The sequence below is a fragment of the Periplaneta americana genome, chromosome 15 (genome assembly GCF_040183065.1).
Source record: "Periplaneta americana isolate PAMFEO1 chromosome 15, P.americana_PAMFEO1_priV1, whole genome shotgun sequence".
Taxonomy (NCBI): Eukaryota; Metazoa; Arthropoda; class Insecta; order Blattodea; family Blattidae; genus Periplaneta; species Periplaneta americana.
The window spans coordinates 134,360,602-134,374,106 of NC_091131.1; the positions used below are offsets into that span (position 1 = coordinate 134,360,602).

A 13,505-nucleotide genomic window follows, 5' to 3' on the forward strand; every position below is an offset into this window, starting at 1 on the left:
GGAGTATCCGTATCTTGGGGGTGTCCGTAAGGAGAGGTTTCACTGTAATTGAAAAACATGTGTCAATTTCGTGACACTATATTTTTTTCCTGTAAAAATTTTAATTGGAATTTAGGAGAATTTATAAATCTATAAAAAAAGTCTATCATAACAACTGTGTTAGTATCCAATATTAACAGTATCCAGTAATAATATTATTTTACAGTAATGTAATTCATTATACATTGTGCAAATTCAGTAAAAATCAGTCACAACAGAATCATGTTCATCAGGTTCTCACCTGCATTTTCAAGTCCGATGAGAGCTCTGGTGCTTTCATCAGCTTCTTGACTTCACGTCTACTCTCAACCAACTTGCGGATTTCTGTTGGAAGGATCCCAGGTTCCAGTCCTGGGCTGGGAAGTTCAACTTGAATTTCATTCTGTAACACATTTCAGTACAGAAAAATGCAGTTCACGTGCATAGTTACCATGCTTTGCCACCAGGGGTCAATAGTAACAAATATGGCATTCAGTAAATGTGAGCAGTCATTTTGTGTTGAAATATGCAAGAACCTCATCCATTATGATTGTACAGCGATGATTTCGAAAATAATTCCAGAAGTCAGCATCTGTTTTCTACAGTATCAAGAAATGATATGAAAAATTCTGGATTTATATGGACATGTTGGAAAACTGGATGATGCCACAGCTGAATAAAGACAGGGTAATGATTACACCTTTGAACAAGACGGCCGTCCAATTCATTACTGAAAAGGCATGCGAGGATATCTCAATCAAAATTTACCACAAAGATGGATAGAGCACATGGGACAAGATGACACGTTAATTCAGTGACCACCTTGGTCCCCAGATTTAACTGTGTGACTTTCTCTTGCGGAGCTTTGTCTTTGTGCTTCCACTCCCCGCTAATCTTCAAGATCTTCGCAAACGTATCACCACAGCTGTGATTCTCGTAGACATACACATAGGAAGAAATGGATTATCACACAGATATTTGCCATATCTGCAAAAATCGACACATTGAGCATTTGTGAAATATGTAAAAAATAAATAAATAAATAAATAAATAAATAAACTTGGTTAGTTTACCTCTATTTCAGTATAATAAAATTTGGTATCCGTGCTTAGTTATTAGTGGTGAATTTTTGTAATGTTTCATGGACTTCTGAATAACTCTCAAATACTCCAGAAAAAATATTATGCCCACACCTCTCCAACGAACCAATTCGCTATTTTATTGTATTTTATTTTCTATCTTTTTATAGTAGGGTCCTCAACTACAACAGTACTACTGCACAGTAACTATAGTACAATTCAATATTCTTGTATAGCGCAGAAAGGTCATACAACACTTCCAGGCTATCAGGAAGACTTCATTAGAATGAGAATCTTGTAATAACCCTGTAGGACAACATAAATTAAGTGAGGTTAGGACGTAAATTTGCTTGATACTAGCTGCTGAATAATAATAAAATATGTATCACCTTCGTGACATTTTTCGTAATCAATTCCTGTCAAAAAAATTGAATAATAACGACAAGTTAAGAGCTCTGCCAATGGGGGGAAGGGGAGGAGGCACTTCATAAAAATGGATTGTTCCTCAGAGTGGTACAACTTTATCCTAGTTTTCTCTGTGAGATACACTACACCTCATCCTCATTGCCTTTTGATGCCACTCTTCCCAGACTGATCGTAGTGAAGCAGAAGTTGTATTCCTGGATGATACTGGGATACAGTGAGCAGGATCAGTTTGTCACAGAACCCCTTGCGTGGCTCCAACACGAGACCCCCTGTGTATGCTGGTTTCCTCTTTCCACTGCGTCCTTTCTTTTGAACAGCTGATTCATCCATGTCGAATTCGTCCACCTGCTCCTTGGCTTACTACTTGTCAGGTACGATGAAGTTTTTTTCAGTGAAGGCATGCAGCAGCAGGAATTCATTTTTCTCTGAGCGTCCACCCTTCAGTGTTTGTGACATCACATTACCTGCGTATGATTACATCACAAATTAAATTCTCTGCCTCGTGCCCAATTAGATAATCAGTTAAGGTACGGTCACACATCGCTACTTTTGCAGCGCTGCAGTACAAAAAACTGCGCAACTCTTGTACTGTGATATGTGAACAATGATGCAACCCAAAAAGTAGCGGCTGCCAAACTTTTTTTTTAATTGGGGACTTTAATTGAAGTGAATTTATAACAGTAGTAACTATCTTATGCCCCCATGTTTTATGTTGCTACCAATGTACTTCATTAGAACCATGTACCCAGCTTCAAAGCCGAACCTGCTGCCTGCTACCTTTTCATGCTGTGCGCAGCTTAAAAGTAGCGATATATGAACAGGGTTCTCAAGGTTGCAGCTGCAGCATTTTTGATACCAATTTTGTTGAAACTTGTGCAGCAGTTGCAACCAGTGTTGCCACCCAAATGTGTCAACGATACTTTTTATTGTTTGGATATATTTTAATGTGATGAAAATAAATGCTTTGTAACAATTACTAAATGTACAACACAGTCAGAGTATATTTACTGAAGATATAATTCCTTTTTTTTAATTTTCCGTAGCATGGTTTCCAACAGGAGAGTTGCCAACATTGGTTACTTGGTTATCATTTAAGTATAAAGGCGTTTTTTAATAACTTTAAAGTAAAAATAATGCCAATTTCTGAATACTAGTTAGGACAGAAAAGCAAATAATAGGTAAGTAAGGTATCGCATTAGTTTCATAACCCGAAACTTTAATGCGAACATAACCACAAAATGTATATTGAAAAGTCAACATGGAGATGAAAAGCTGCAGCTAGACTGTGGCTGCAAAAGTAGCGCCTTGTGTGTGAACAGACTCGCAACCTCCAGTTGCAACTTTTGCAGTGCTCGGGTTGTGCAGCATGAAATATAGCGTGCAGCGTGCTACTTTTGGTTTATGTGCCAACATGACACACAACTTTTACAGCTGCAGTACAAAAGTTGCACAGCAAATGTAGCGACGTGCGACCGTACCTTTATGTAGCACACTGATTTGATCTCTACATACCAGCAATGTTTGTAATCTGAAGAGCAAGGGGCATCATGTTGAGCTCACACATGAGTCGGATGATGTAAGCAGCATCCTGCATAGTGCAGGAGATGAGCTGCAGAAGTGACTGTGATGCCCCATACAGATGTTTCACTTCATCAATGGTCACCTCAGCCTGTTCTTCTTCTTTCACGTGCAACACCTGGTTACAAAAAAATGCATACAGCATCGTACTCAGACCTTTTAAGAGCCTCCATCTATTTCAAACGAAAACTATTTTGCTGTTACATTATTTTCCCATTGCAAACATTTTTTTAGTAGCACATCTTAATATAAAGTCAAGTGAGGTAAATTCAGTTTCAATGGATTAATGCTCCAGTAGAAATACATTATAAAAATTTGTAGGATTCAAGAAAATACGGTAATACAAAAAATTACAGAGGTAACCATTTGATGATTCTTGAAGTTGAGAGCCACTGCATTTTTGATTTCAAAAATAGGTTGATTAACCTTTTACTAAAAATTGTTTTGCATCCATCACTCTCAAACTGAGTCTTAGATATTGAATATGAATACCCAATCAATATAGGTAATTTATGAGATCAGTGTAGACAGTATGCCAAAAACCACTTTTCTAGTATGAGGAAAGTTTAAAACTTGCATTACCAAGAAATTTTCGAACACTGTATATTCCGTATAATGAGAAAGCAAAAATTAAGAACATTTACCCCAAATGTAGCATTTCACTTAAGCTATACAGTCTTTACAATTGAAAAGAGTCATTAAACAACTAATTATTGTGTTGGTGAACAGTCTTACATTCTCACAGAGTGCACCCAAATCATAACTCCTGGAGCGGATCAACTCTTTGGCAGATATCTTCACATCACACACAAGACGGCCACACATCACATTCTTCTCCAGGTTGAATGTGCGTCCCTACAAACATGATAAATTATATTTAAAAGAATAAAATTATGATACCATATTCGTGAGTGATGATCCACTCATCTCTGTGCTTTATCAATAGTGCAAGAAAGACAAAATCTCGTTTTCCTTGTTAAATTTAACACAGGAAATGGCTCCAGTACATGAATTTATATATTGACAGAATTAAACATACATCCCGGGGATATAATACAACTCAGAAAACACATGATTAGAATGAGCTCTATCATAGAAATCATGAGTGTATACTTTGTGGGCACCAAATGGTTAATATCAGTTTGATATCAATAATCTGGGGCAGATGATATCACTCAGAAAATACATGAAGAGGATGGACTCTATGACAGAAAGCATATGTGCAGAGGCATGAAAATATCGCAATTCCAATAAAAATAAGAAGCAGGTTCCCCCTCCCCCCCCCCACATACATTTCACCACATTTGAAACCTTTTCTGATAATCCTACTTGTCTGTGGTGTAATAATCATGATGAAGATCTGGAACACATTCTTCTATACTGTCCATCCATAAACCACAAAAGAAGTAAATTAAAATCATCAGTACCAGTTGCAGAAGACACAGCCCTCCAGTATATATTGACTACACCCCAACTCTGGCTACTAAAGTCCCGTCGCTCTAATTTCCGGCAGCCAATCGAGTTGCAGGTCAGCTACATTTAAACGTGTGCGTATTGTGATTCGCTGATTCATTTCTTAAGGCTCGATAAATAGTTAATATAATCGCCCGCCATTTTAGCTCTTTAGTTGGCGTTCGCAGAAAGCACACGAAGACGTTATTTGCTGCTCAATTATTTGCTGAATTACATTGCGTTTGATTTATTATCATAGGAGTTACGACATGATAATGTTTAACGGTGTTGCAAATAGATTCCTCGTATGGTAGCTCGGCAACGTAAGAACAAAAATGGCTAATGATAATACCTACCTAGACTTTATAGAGCCTTCACTTTCTAAGACGTAAGCAAAGAGGCAGAGTCACGCCGGAAATAACAGCGTCAGGACTATAGCAACAGGCATCTATAGTGAACACTGATCAAAATATTCATTTCTCGTGAAAAACAACTGAATAGACTACAGTGGACTTTATGTTATCAGCAAACAGCTGGATACATTAAGAAGACTGATTGATTGGATTGATTGATTGAAACCCTTTGAAGCTATTTTATAGTAAAGTAATCTTTAAAATAAATTATTGCTGCATTAGTTTCTTTCCTGTCCCATGTAATAACAGAATAACAGCCAATAGTACAGCAAACGAAACCAATTAGTTCACACACCTTCTTGGTCTGTATGTTGGCTCTACGCAGTCTGCCAAGCTTGGACCACTGTGGAATCTTGTTAACATTCATGCGGTGCCAGCCCATAGCCATGAAGTCGTGACCCATGATCAGGTCAGGGTCTAGCTTGGCCAGGAAGAAGCCCGGAAGGGGTTGTTCTGTATCCATCCTCTCCAGCTTTGTGGAGAGGTAGCGTGATGATGCAGCATTGAAGTCAAATGGCCAGGCCATGTGTGATGGTCTCGTGAAGGCTGCAACATCATGCGCAAATGTCACAATAGCAATTAAGTGAAAATTTCAGGTACAGAAAAATAAAATTACTATCAAAAGACCTTTAGGGAGGCCGAGACGTAGATGGGAGGATAATATTACAATGGATTTGAGGGAGGTGGGGTATGATGATAGAGACTGGATTAATCTTGCACAGGATAGGGACCACTGGCGGGCTTATGTGAGGGCGGCAACGAACCTTTGGGTTCCTTAAAAGCCATTTGTAAGTAAGTAAGTATCGACACTGCCACCATAAAATTATATGAAAATTCTAGATACAGTACTGAAGGTAATATATTACATTCATGGAAAAGAGTGGAATGTCTATCTGCACTACTAACATAAAATGATGTTAAAAGTATTATTAATTTTATTTGTGGACTAGAATGAAACTTCTATCAACATTACCACCACAAAAATATAGTGAAACTTCTGAGTACCAAAATGTTTACACATTCTATTTATGGTTTACAATGGAACTAACTACTACTCACATCTTTCAACAAAAGGGAGAAGGATCCATTGAAAATATAAGACGCACAAACTATACACTTGAACTTTATTCTGACACACATAATGTTAATCAAATGCCATTTAACCCTTCAGTACTCGCGTGGATTACAATAGTAATCCACTGATATTTAATCCTCTATTACGTCACTGCCTGCAGCACTGCGTAGTTGAGCGTCAATGCAATTTCTCGTCACAGTCTAAGTGAGGCATTACTGGTGTTTAGACGTATTTGTCGCAACCCTTTGGAAAGTTATACGAAGTTTTATAAAGTGATGCACAATTTTTCCGAGTGGATTACCATTGTAATCCACGCGAGTACTGACGTCAGTTTTTTGTTCAGGTAAGTGAAATAGTTTTTAATATGGTTATAAGTGATGCAATGCAGTAAGTTTATGAAAAAATGTGTGACATCGTTCCATCCTCTTCGCAGTTTGCTCCAATGGGTACGGAAACTACAAACAACATTTGCAAATGGCTGAATGAAGATATGGATGATGGCATTGAAAATGAAAGTGATGATGAAAGCAACAGGGGAGATCTTTAGAATGAAGTTCACGATTCTAATTCAGAAGAAGACAATGATGATGATGATGATGATGATGATGATGATGATGATGATGATGATGATGAAAGACTAATGTCTATAAATGATGGAAACTGCTATACGGATAGAAAAAAAGACTACAATTTGGCAGGAAGAACCAGCAGCTCAACGAGGGAGAAGACGAGCACAAAATATAGTGATTCATTTATCGAGCCCTAAAAGGGCTGCAAGAATTGCGCGGACACACACAGAGAGTTTTGACTGCTTTATTGATCAGACAATAATCAATGTAATTGTAAGGGTACTAATATTTGTATTGAAAAAGTGAAGCGTAATTACGGACGTGACAGAGATTGCAAATTAACAAATGACGTAGAAATTGAGGCACTCTTGGGTATTTTGTATTTTGCTGGCGCCTTGAAATCGGGAAGACTGAACGTAAGAGAACTATGGGATAAAAAATGGCACAGGAATAGAGTCAATTTACCTGACAATGACCTACAATAGATTCTAATTTTTGTTACGATGTCTACTCTTTGATAACATTTATGACAAAAGGAAAGGAAAGAAATTTATGAATTGGCTGCTATACGTGAAGTATTAGAGTTATTTGTTCAGAACTCACAAAAGTGCTGTAGTCCAAGCGAATATGTAACTATAGACGAGCAGTTGGTTGCATTCAGAGGACGATGTCCCATGAAGAGTATATACCTACTAAACCAACAAAATGTTGGATCAAAATTTTTGCTAAGGTGGATGTGAAAACATATTACACTCATAACTTGGAAATTTATGCTGGTATTCAACCAGACTGTCCATTTCACCGAAGTAACAGTGCACATGCAGTGGTGAAGAGGCTGGTTCATCCCATCAAAGGAACAGGAAGAAATGTGACCACCGATAACTGTTTCATGAGCATACCTCTGTGTACTCACACATCTTCTAGAAAATGACAAAATTACACTTGTAGGAACATAGAAAGAAAACAAAAGAGAAATCCCTCCTCATTTCACAACTACTAAGACAGGCAAGTTAACAGTACATTGTTTGGATTCAATGAACGCTGCACAATTATTTCGTATGTACCAAAGAAAAAAAAACACTGTTAGCATTATCAACCATGCATTATGATAAGGCAATGGATGAGGAAACGGGAGACAGCTAGAAACATGAAATAATATCATTTTATAATAGAACTAAATGTGCTGTGAAAATCCTGGAACAGTTATGCTCAGCCTATGATGTAAGCAGAAATTCACGACGCTGGCCTCCATTTTCTTTGACTTACTAAACATGTAATTTGTTTGAACTGTATGGAAGAAATGCGTAGGCCTACTTAGATAATTGAATCAGATGTAGATTAGGCTATCATGTGCGTTAAATCTGAACTGCAAAAACATCTGTAAAATATTATATGTGAAGTGTGAATGATTGTTACATCCCTGAATTTTTTCATTGCTACACCCCTGAGTGAGGCATTTAGTTATCAAATATGACGTAACAAAGGTCAGCAGTAGTGAACTTGCGTTTCCTGTGGGAGAGTTTACATCAAGAGATCAGGTGACCTTCAAACAGCGAATGAGCAACAATTCTAGATAACCTACATAATTAAGATGATAGTGAACTAACTCATAACTATGGTGCAACAATAAATTATGACTCATAGACACGTCCAGTGTGGAAACATTATGTAAACATGTCACTTGAATGCAATTTGTGTACTATAATACGTTTCATTATTAATATTTATATTTAATACGTTCCGTTATGCGTAACATATCCATTCTCATTACTGTAATAACTGAACACAATATATTTCTTAACATTTAAATCTAATTGCAATGTTTAAACCATGTCTGCAAACAAAAACAAATGTGGATTACCATTGTAATCCAGGTGAGTACTGGCGTTACGAAATTTAACGCGAGTAACGAAGGGTTAACAATGTTAAGAATTGAAATACCCACATGGGAAAATAATGACAAGTGCTACCATCTTAGGAATTGTGCAGGAAGAAAATTGGGCAATGTTGCCAACTTCATTTCGAATAAGCCACACACTCGTATTTTTTACTTGTGTATTTCGGAAAAAAGTGTGCAGGGTATTTAAGAAAATGTGGTACAGTAAATATTTCACAGATCACACACTTTCCACAATAATAGGTACAGTCATGCAGGGTGCGAATTAACGGAGGGGATGGGGGGGGGGGATTTCTCCCCATTGAAAAGTTATCCCCTTCTCATAAATTTATATTAATATCCCTGCCAGGGATAACTTCTATATAATATAATTGTTTTAATACGAGTATACTTTATAAAGTAGCTATAAAGTAAGCAAAGAAAATAATATTGATGTATTATCATCACCGGCAAGCTGACAACAATCAATAACTTAGGAATTACATATATAATCTTAAGCCTGTTCATGAATATTATTATTATTATTATTATTATTATTATTATTATTATTATTATTATTATTATGATCAAAATGCAAGACAAGCAACTCAGTGTGACCAAGCGTTGAGCTGTATCGAATGAGGGTAATAATAATTTTATGCACGGTATTCTCTATCTAGGATTCTATGCCTACCTCATCAGAAATCTTAATTCGCACCCTGCAGTCATGTCACGGCAATAAAAAGTTTCTTCTTTCTCCCTTTTTTTTTTTTGGTAGGGGAGGGGTTGACCCCTTTCACCATGGGAGCACCACTAGTGTGAAGTGAAAGAAGTTTTTACAATACAAAACTGTCCTAATAAGAAACAACGAAATGTTGGTCATGAACTGTAATTCATTTCCGACTTTTGATAACAAAACCACTCTTGCTTTGATTTATTATCGTGTATTTCTAGGTTTTTAAGGTAATAATCGTATGTATTTTTGTACATTTGGAATGTAGGCACAAGGTAAGATATATGAAGTTCTCTTAATAAATTCATATGTCTATGTTTGAATTCAATTCAGCTGGGAATTCCGTATTTTGATGTTGAGAATAAGCTGGTTCAGGAATCTTCTGATTCGCTGATTGAATTTTTAAAGGACATGTCATGCAAGTCACTAGAGTCTTTTGTACATCCTGTTTTTCCACCTTTGCAGCTTCAGCTTTAGTTAGTTTGTGGGTTGAAAACTTTCCATAATTTTTTCTCTGAAAGATATACTCCTTCCACTCTCTTCAGCCTGCCCATGTAGATGACATATTATGGAGTCTTGTATAGTTTATAAAGTTTCACGAGTGAACCAAGTACAGTAATTTAATTAAATTCATAATTCAATTTCATTTGACTGCGAGGGGTGACAGCACTGGCTTTTTTTTTTTTAATTTATTGAGTATGGCCCAACGAGTATAACTCATATGTAGGGGCTATACAAGAACATACATATGTTATACAATGTAATTGTAAAGTCATGAAACCACATTCTGTGAAAACAAACAATAACACAAGAATGTATGAAAGAAAGAAAGCAAAATAAGAACAAATAGTAAGATAACAAAGTTTTGGGCAGAAAGAAGAAAAAGTTTTAAACCATGAAATAAATAAATCAACTGAGAATTAAAATAAATAATCTTCCCAAAAACATATTAAAACACGGGCAATTTGGTAAAAGTTTATATTCTAAAGGAAGTTGGTTAAAAGTTGTTAAAAATGGTTAAGTCCTTTCATTCCATAAGTTACGGAGCTATGCTGAGAAAAAAATATATTGTCTTTTTGTCTTGTTAAATAAGTAGGCCTATGTACATCTTTATTAAACTGAAATGTAATATTATTATGTATTAAATTGTTAATAACTTTGTACATGAAAATAGCAGCACCTAATTTGATAATTGATTCAACTGGTAGAACGAAAGAAAATTGATATAGATATTTAACTGGAGTCAAATAATGAAAACCCAATAAATTTCTTAAAGCTCTATTTTGAATAATTTGTAAAGGTCTCAAAGCAGTTTTCTTATTATGTCCCCAAATAAATTACATATACATTAAATGAGAATGGATAAAAGCATAATATCCATTCAAGAGACAAGATATAGGCAAAGATCTTTTAAGCCTTTTCAAAATACCAGACATTGGAGCAATTTTCTCAGACAGCCAAAATATGCTTATTTCATGTTAAATGGAAAGGCAGTTGTTGCGGGAAAGAGAAATGACCATTGTCTGCTTGCGCTGTTCCCTGGAAGTAGTCCTTGAAACTATGCATACATTGTCGCCAAATGTCACAGGCACATAATGCTGAAGGGTCAAATATATAGAAATGTTCATCTATATCTTGTAACGAAAAAAAATTTACGTTTTGTTTGAAAGACAGAGTCTTTTTTCGTGCGAATTCTCCACGAAATCTGCTTTTTATTGAAAATATCATGATTATTGAAGTAATTTAATTGATTTCTATTAGTTTCGCGGATATATTCCACTTAATTTTGTACTTCCATTAAGGGAATTGCATGTTCCATGCATAGAATTAAGTTTTTAACACATTTCGTGTATATTGTTAATACTAAAAAATCACACCCCTATTTATAGCATGAGTATTAATTGAAAATGTTAAATAGTAAAAATACCAGCCCAGACATCTCCCTTTTGAATCTTTGGTACGCACCTCGACTTTGCACCAGCAGACAGGTCCAGCCAGCAAGGCCCCACAGTAAATACTCCAGTGCACTTGTATTGGTGCCAAACACATGGCTGAATACCTCGACCTGCAGATCACTTGGTACCATTGGCTGATTAGCCTGCACATAAACAATCAATGCTTGTTATGGTTGTTCATTTTACACTTAATGCAGAAATATTTCTCAGTCCAATTTGTATTCTAAGTAGAAAATGTCGTTATTATAATATATTATAACATTAAAAATGAAATGCAATAAAACTACTTTTATTACACAAAACTCGTGTAAGGTAAGAGAAGGAACCACTGGACAAAAAATTTGCAAGGAAAACGTATTTAAACCAAGGAAAGAAGTAGCAACAGTTAATTTAGAAATAGAACACGTCTGTCTTGTTGAATATTTATGCAAACTGAAAATTTTGGATTCGTCTATATACATAATCCCTCCTGAGCAAGCATGAGACAACCTGTGAACATACAAAAGCTAAATCAGAGCTGTGAAAGATTTTACAAATTGGTATTATATTACATCTCCACAACAATTGTATGAAACCCATGAGTAATAACATTTCTCATTAGAAATGATGCCAAAATTTGGATCAGTCTGTTCGTGTATCTTTCTGTGAAACCACTACTTTTAATTCTCCTTTCATGTAAGAATCAATGTCACGGAAAGAACTTTCCTTCCCATTACTTACAGGGTATACAACCTCTAGGTACTCCTGGAATATCAAATGCGTAGTTGCGTCAACTTTGCGGGATTTGAACTGCAGGATTTTGTGGCTTTCTGCTATCTTCTCATTGAACTCTTTGTACACATCCATCATGGTCACCTCTTCCTCTTTATCAGTCTTCGTTTTCATGTCATAATGCTGCCATGAACATCATCATTATTATATGTTAGTTATGAATAAAATGCAGTCCTTATGAACATAAGAAGTCAAGCTATAATGTTATGAAGGAATCAATAAATTAACCGTATCTTAGTATTTGGTTTTTCCACTACTTATTTTTGGTGCCATGAATTATTAGTGAATTTCCGTTTTTATGTACAGTAGTGGCAAAAAAAACCGGACCGACCCTTGTAGCTGACTTCAGAGCCTTGTTCACTCCAGAGCCAAGATAGACTGGTAACTAAGACTTTCGTGGTTGAATCCTGCCTGGGAAGGAAACTTTTTTTTTTGTTCCTTATTCAAATTTATTCCCAATACTTTTCGATTGCAGCGATATTTTACTACTTAATTAACTTATTATTCCCAGAACATGAATTTTACCAGCTTATTTTGTAATGGCTTTCGAAATGGGCTAAGTCAGCAGTCGAAACTACAACAATTTCAATAGATTACTCGCTATCTTGTGAATGCGGGCGGCATGCGCAGCAGTTCATTTCGGGGATTTTGATTATTCCGTCGGTCCGGTTTTTTTTTTTTTTTGCCACTACAAGGCCATAGGAGCCATATATGTTTTATAATAATTATAAACATTAAACTAACCTCTCAACTCGCGAAGAAATTCCTTGGAAGCTATGTATTTTCCAATTTTTCACCACACACACATTACGATATATTTGTATGATATGTATTAAGTTAACACTTCACCATTCACTGAAATATCACCCACCGAGCGTCCGCGCTTTTAATCACATCTTCTTCTTCTTTCTTCTTCTTTTATTTTCTGACGCTATATCGATTCTCTTTCATTCGATTTTGGCGTCGTGTTTTGTGAGCACAATTTTCACTGTAATATCATAGTATATTGAGAGTCTGACTGTGTTTTTTTATATATATATATTTTCATTTTACAGATTTTCATGAGGGTATATAAGAGTTTTCCTATCTGGATTTCATTTTCGACTAATATCTCTGGAATCTTCCAGGGTCCCAATCCTAGTTTTTGGCTGATGTGTATTAGTTCGTCTATGGATTGTTTATGGAGTTGACATTGAAAGAACATATGGTTTATTTCTCCCAACTGTTGTTGGCACTCACACAATGGAGATTCTCCCCTTCCTATGAGATGCAGATATTTTGGGGTTATTGCTGCATTATCTTTTAATCACACAAGGAGACGAGGACGATCAACACACTACTTTACAGTAGTACCAAGATATCATAATGTCCAGTAAAATCATTCCATTTCCTTAAGGTATGTATACTGTATGTAAATGAAGTAAAAATAACTGATATCAACAGCACAGTACTTCTCATTTACCTATAGGTTACTTCTATTTATTTATTTACTTTTAATGCAAATGTCACCGGAAGACAGAATCACACCAGTTTACTTTTTCGGCCTTGTGAAGTTGGCTA

At 35.9% G+C, this 13,505-nt stretch overlaps 2 protein-coding genes across 5 annotated transcripts in view; both read right to left on the bottom strand.

Moving 5' to 3' along the window:
- The window catches only part of LOC138715358 (uncharacterized protein CG3556-like), a 99,168-nt gene extending 97,216 nt beyond the window's left edge, over positions 1-1,952 (bottom strand). For 2 of the 4 annotated variants that reach the window (XM_069848190.1, XM_069848191.1), the window contains exon 1: positions 281-479. The gene's annotated coding sequence lies outside the window, so the exon portion shown is untranslated. Of the gene's footprint in view, positions 1-280; positions 480-786; positions 1,060-1,651 lie in introns of those variants that run through there. The other 2 variants (XM_069848184.1, XM_069848185.1) reach the window with 2 other exon arrangements.
- A 1,064-nt stretch (positions 1,953-3,016) lies between these two features.
- LOC138715671 (DNA polymerase alpha catalytic subunit-like) lies at positions 3,017-12,863 on the bottom strand. Its single transcript, XM_069848742.1, has 6 exons — positions 12,690-12,863; positions 11,895-12,068; positions 11,185-11,317; positions 5,262-5,512; positions 3,837-3,956; positions 3,017-3,219 (listed from the first exon to the last, which is right to left on the bottom strand). Exons 2-6 carry the CDS (start codon positions 12,057-12,059, stop codon positions 3,028-3,030), a joined length of 861 nt encoding a protein of 286 aa, XP_069704843.1. The 5' UTR covers positions 12,060-12,068; positions 12,690-12,863; the 3' UTR covers positions 3,017-3,027.
- Positions 12,864-13,505: the final 642 nt, after the last annotated feature.